The 6,317-nt window shown below is 26.9% G+C and overlaps 1 protein-coding gene across 1 annotated transcript in view; it reads left to right on the forward strand.

Moving 5' to 3' along the window:
* The first annotated feature begins 3,849 nt into the window (after positions 1-3,849).
* The window catches only part of LOC102674425, a 134,686-nt gene continuing 132,218 nt past the window's right edge, over positions 3,850-6,317 (forward strand). The window contains exon 1 of the mRNA XM_031508046.1: positions 3,850-5,219. Within this exon, the coding sequence (XP_031363906.1) occupies positions 5,137-5,219 (83 nt within the window). The 5' untranslated portion in view covers positions 3,850-5,136. The remainder of the gene's footprint in view (positions 5,220-6,317) is intronic.

A 6,317-nucleotide genomic window follows, 5' to 3' on the forward strand; every position in this document is an offset into this window, starting at 1 on the left:
TGAAATATATAGATTTAAGGAATAATTTTAAAAACTAAAACGAACGCAAAAGTTGATATGCAAAATTGGTAAAATTTATTTTTTAAATTATAAGCAAATTAATTTTGCACTAGATAAAGAGAGATGAAAATAAAGTATGACAAAAAATAGAACAATTTCAGTTAGCGCTTTTTTTAGTACAAAATTAAATTATTTATAATTTGAAAAATAAGTTTTCTTCAAAAAATTTTACATATTAATGTTTGTATTTATTTAAGCTTCTAAAATTATCCCTTAAATTTTCTACTTATTTTGTCCAGATATCTTGTATATAAGTATATGTATAAATAAATATATATACACATATGTATCAAAATTGCTAAAAATAGAGATTTTGCTCTCTCATAAATATCAATTTGGGAAGAATAGGATTCATTTAAAAAAGAGAGAGATTCATTAAGAAAAAGAGAGAGAAAAAATTAATTATTTCGTTTTGAAATTATATAAATAATTTAAAATATATTTACTTATGTATTTAAGAGAAAGAAAGAGAGATAATTTTATTAAAAAATTAATATTTTATAAAACATTTTCTCTTTTAAAAATTTACATTCTCTTTTAAGATTATCTAAAAATTAAATAGATAAATTTTCTTAAAATAGCAGAAACATTGTAATATTAAATATATTATTTCTTTCTATTAAAATAATAATTATTAAAATAAAATACAATAGCTATTTCAATGTATCCAACTAAACAGATGAATTCTAGAATGAAAAGATTTATATAAATTCATAATTTTATGTAGTTTGACTTTCTAACTTAATATTCTAACAATCTAATAGAAAAATAATAGAAAAATAAAATGAAGATTCATATTTATATTTATGTAAATTGTTATCTGAAATATTAAGAAAAAATTTGTCATGTTGCATTTACATATTAGAAGTTATTTTATTATTCTAGCAATTTTTTATTTTTTCACGATGCCGTTATTTGTAAATCCATGCTTTCACGTTGCACTAAATTGATTGCAGATGCATGAACCACATTTAAAAAAATGCTAATATATTTAAGAATTTTTTTTAAACAAACCGAAAGTTAAAGAATGTAATTTAAAACAAAAATTTAGGAGTAAATCAACAAAAATATATTAGTGTGGGAAATAAAAATATAGTAAAATGAATCATAAAGTACAAATAACTTCTTGAATATCAATTCATTACAGTTTCAATCATATTTGCCTTAATCATATAATTCGCAATATTAAAATAGTTTTATGTATTTTAATAAATTTGTTGATTTACTCTTTATTATAATCAAGAGTCACACACGCGTATGTACATAATTAAATAAAAAGATGGTCAACTTCTAATCAATCTTGTAAATATAGCATTTAGCACAGTATTAGGTTTAGCTACTTTTTCTGAAAAAGAATGAAGAGATAACCACAGTATAAAAGAAGCATAATTGTTAGAAAGTGGTTGATGCATTTGTATAACAGATATTGTATCTATATGTAGCTTTATAATCATTACAGTAAATCAAACCAGTCGAGCAAAGTCTGAGACTAATTTGCCTTAGGCTCCTTATATGCTATTTTTAGTATGATAGAGTAACATGGTTACTCTCTTTATTTATTCAATATTTTGGAATCTCATGAGATACCAATTTAATTTGGTTCCAAACATTTTCTTAGCAGTTAATTGATAAAATATTAGATTCAAAACATATAAATGATCACCTAGATCTTATAGTCATGATCATACCAGAATTTGAATTGAAGTAAAGCGAAGTATTTTCTTTTGTTATAATAATGAGCGATTTTACATTAACAATGTAAAAATTTATTAATTCGGAGAATATTATATAGATATATCTGCTGAAGAAAAAATAATGTTTTCTTAAATCATTGTGTACAAATTGGGAGGCATTATAAATAGTATTACAATTAGAAACATACGAAGTTTGGATTTTGTTTAAAATATATTAATCACACATAACTGTGAGTACAAAAGAATAAAACAATATCAATTAAAATTAAAAAAACAAAAAATAACAGATTTCTATGTGTTATATCAATCATTTTTTATTTGAAAACAAAATAACGTCCAGTATAAAATTAGTATAAAAACTAATATAACAATTTTAATCTTTTCAGAGAAAAGTAATGTTTAATTTAAAAATATGAAAATATTTAAAAAAAAAACATTTTTCTTCTTAAAAATTGTTTTATAATAATTAGATAATTTAAGATACAAACGCACTAATAATGGAAAATTAAATGATACGTGTATTTATGCAATTTTTTTACACGAAACATCGAGCATTTAAATAATACTACATATTAATTAAAATAAAATTGAAAAAAAGTCTAAATGTGCACTTCTCTTTTTGAAAAATATTTTTTATTCAGTCAAATAATACTGAGTAAATAGCTGTCATAATATATTAGTAAAAATGCTTCATGATTTCATACTTGCATACATGTCATTCCCCATTCACATTAAAAACAATTAAAGATTTAAGATTAAAATAAGATTTATATTTTTAAAATTTAAGTTTAAAAAAAAATCATTTTCCGGATTAATGAATGAAACGAAATAAGAATAAGAAACGAAAAAATTGTTATTTTCATTTTACACATTTAAGGCGTATTCATAGTTATCTCTTTCTAAATTATAATTGTATGCAATTTTTATTTTATATGATGTAAAATATTAATATAAATGAATATTATATATAAATAATAACTATGAATACAGTCTCTAAATATTATTTTTAGCCATTATATCAGAATATAAAAAAAATATAATTTAATCGACAGTATTTATCGATAGGTATGAAAGTGAGAATATCTTTATTTCCTCTTTTTATTTGTAAGTTCATGACTCCTATATTTTTTTTATACAATTAAAGAGAGATTGATTAAAAATAAATGTTTTTCATATATTGTAAAAAAATTTGCAAATAATGATGAAAGTACATTGTTTATATTAAATCTGAGTGTTTATATTTCGGTTGTCGTTCCGTTATTTTTAGCATGTGCAATAATTGGCCGTTAGATGGCAGTAGCTACACGATTTTTGAGAACTTATTGATTTAAATAAGAAAAATTAATGAAATTTCTCTGAAAAAATTGTTTAAAAAATATTTTAACAAAAATTTACTTGAATTCTATTATGAAGAATTAATTATAATAATTAAACTATTTAAACACTTTTAAAAATTATTAATTTTCAGTAAATAATCAAAGCAGATAAAATTCATGAAATATTTAAATATGATATTCTGAAAGTTTATTATTTTTATACTTATATTATTATATATTTATTTTTTTATATTTATTATTTTTTGCTTATTATTAAAAAATACATTTAAAAAGTAATCAATTCATAAATAAAATGTATTAAAATTATTTAAATATATATCACATAATATGAATTAAAAATTTAATATTATTTAATCAAAAAATATATATCTAATAAACATAATGAAATATATAAATTTAGATATTTAGATTCGCCGTTTTAAAGCATGAAAACTAAAAATAAATATTAATTTAATGATAAAATTACATAAGAGATAAAAATATTACTAATAAATATAATATAAAATTTTTTTATTTATTACTTTATTTTACATATGTATTTTTCATCAATCATCTTAAAATATATTTATGTAAAAATAAACAAGACAATCCACTTAGGATACCTATATCATATATATATATATGAAGAAGCAACGAATTTTTATACTTTCGTATCATGTAACATTGCGCAGAGAACTTGATGAAGGACCAGGATAAAAGGTTGTGTGCGCGCGCGTCATGGATGTACAGATGGCTTAACGTAGTATATGTGCGTTTACTCGTGAAGTGGGGGAAGTGGGGGAGACTGGCGTATTCTATGGGCGGGGCCTCTGCCAGCTGGCAGATGTTTCCCGCGCGGCCGCACCATTCCTCTAGCGTAAACCTACGCGACATGAAAGTAGTCCCTTCTATCGCGTTAAATATTTCTAACAATAGCTCGCTAAGAAGCATCTAGATATACGAGTGATCTGTTGTAAAGCAGTAGGTAGCCTGTTTACAACTACCTGCAGAAAACTGTGGAAACGCAATATGAAACCAAAGATGAGCTGGTGTGGGATTGGTCCAAAGAGAGTCATTGTCCAGGGCAGAGTACGATGTAGAGTTCACCCTAACCGCGTCCATTAAACTTTTCGCGAGTGCCTTGAAAATGGTTTTCGAGCGTTTAATACCGTGAATCTTTGTGCACGTCTGCAATTGTGTACCTGCAAATGTTACTATTGTGTTTTACCAGAATAGAAAATCAAGACAACGAACCTTATTACGCATTCAATTATATTTTCATTTATATAGTTTCACTACTACAGTGTGTGAGTGATATTTCCATCGATAAAGCATCCTGGATAATAATATTTAGTATGTGTCACGTGATGGTTTTGTCGGCATATACGGTATAAAATTATCTTATAAATCGCGATGAAGTTTATAGAACGATTGATTTGAAATGTAGTACTATTTTATGAAATATTGGATATTATCAATTCATATTTTAAATCTTATAGTGAAATTTAAGTACTTTGTTAATATTCTTATTTATATATACGTATTGATATTAATTCCATTGAACAAATATATACGATTAATTGAAGATATGTTAGAGTGCATACACGATAAAAATAAGTTGTATTAAAAATTGAACGTGTTTGACGGCACTTAAAATTTGCAAAGATTTTGCATAAATAAAGAGTGACGCATATTTATAAAAGGGAGAAAGGGGCACTGAATGGACCATAAATGGTGACGGCCCTGAAGCCGGTGGCGGAGTGATTCGTGGTACTCTGTGGGGGCCCTCAGCTGTTTCCCGCCAAAGATCGCCATTACAAAACGCGTTCGGGCGTTGTGTGTGCGCCGCGCGGAGTGGCTGTTCCGTGGACGAATCTCGGTGCGTGCCACCGTGGTTTAAAAAATTAATTAACGAGTTCCGGAGAATCCGCGTCATAGGCGTGAGGTGTGCGCGTCGTTTTTGTGGAGTGTGCGAGAAAAGCCCGTCGTCTTTTCGCTGCCGCGACGACGGTTGCTGGGACGTGGAATCGCGCGGCGGGATTCTCAGTGCTGCGGACTAACGAGATATGTCAGTGTTTGGTAGTGAGGATCGAATTCTTCTTGAAGAAATTGTTGAAACCACCGAGGAACAAGAAACTAATTTGTGCGGGTAAGTTTTTCATAGATTAAACCACTTAAACTAAGCGTGAAAATTTTGAAGTAATCGGAATGTGCAAATGCACACACGGCCATGTGTCGACTCTGAAAATTCATGTGAGTTACATACGCGTTCGCGTGTACGTCAGCATTATATAGTGTATAGAGCAGTTCAGTTTGACGTGCCACGTCATTTCTGATTTTAAATACACGGTATAGCGCTTTCTTCGCGAATTCAATAGCTAAGATGACACAAATTTATTGGTAAAGGCGTGCTTGTCCTCCTTATCAAATCATGCCAATTGCGATTGTAATAATGTCTATCACCTTGTTCTATTCGCCATCATGTCGATACCATCGCTAACACCGTCATCACTGTCGACGTCGCGGTGTCATTGGCAAGTCTCGGTAATCGTGACACGGATAAAACGTGTATACAATACAAACAAAATCCTAGTCTCGATAGCCAGCTGTCGTGAAGCCGGCCGGCCGGCCGGCCGGCATAATAGTCTTCGTCTTCTATGTGATGCAATTAGATGAGATTATTTTATTCGATTCATAATGAATTTTTTTATTTTTATTTTAATTTTTCTAGTATCATATTTAATGTATACGGAAAAATATTTATTTTGAATTATTTATATTGAAGATGTGTCAAACGCATATATCATCGTTCACGCCCAAACAAGCATGGCGCGAGAATCATGCTTTAATAATTATTTTTTAGCAATAATAAATATACAATTATTTAAATTCAATCGTAGATTTGAAAATGATTAAATTTTATTTTTTTTATTATTCTTTTTCATTATTTATAATATAATAATTTAAATAATATTTTATAATNTTTATTCAATTAATTTTTTTATTATTTCCAATATTCTTGAATAATCTATTATATCATATTTAGTAAAAATTGTATTAGAAATTTAATGTTAAGTGATTGTTAAAATAGATAGATGTTGTTATTAATTATTTATCGTTTTTTAAACAATAAGATTTAAAAAGCATATATGCACTATATATCACAATACATTTATATTCAAACTTTGTGTGTGTGTGTGTGTGTGTGTGTGTGTGTGTGTGTGTGTGTGTGTGTGTGTGTGTGTGT

Source organism: Apis dorsata, unplaced genomic scaffold (assembly GCF_000469605.1).
Source record: "Apis dorsata unplaced genomic scaffold, Apis dorsata 1.3 scaffold_74, whole genome shotgun sequence".
NCBI classification, from domain to species: domain Eukaryota; kingdom Metazoa; phylum Arthropoda; class Insecta; order Hymenoptera; family Apidae; genus Apis; species Apis dorsata.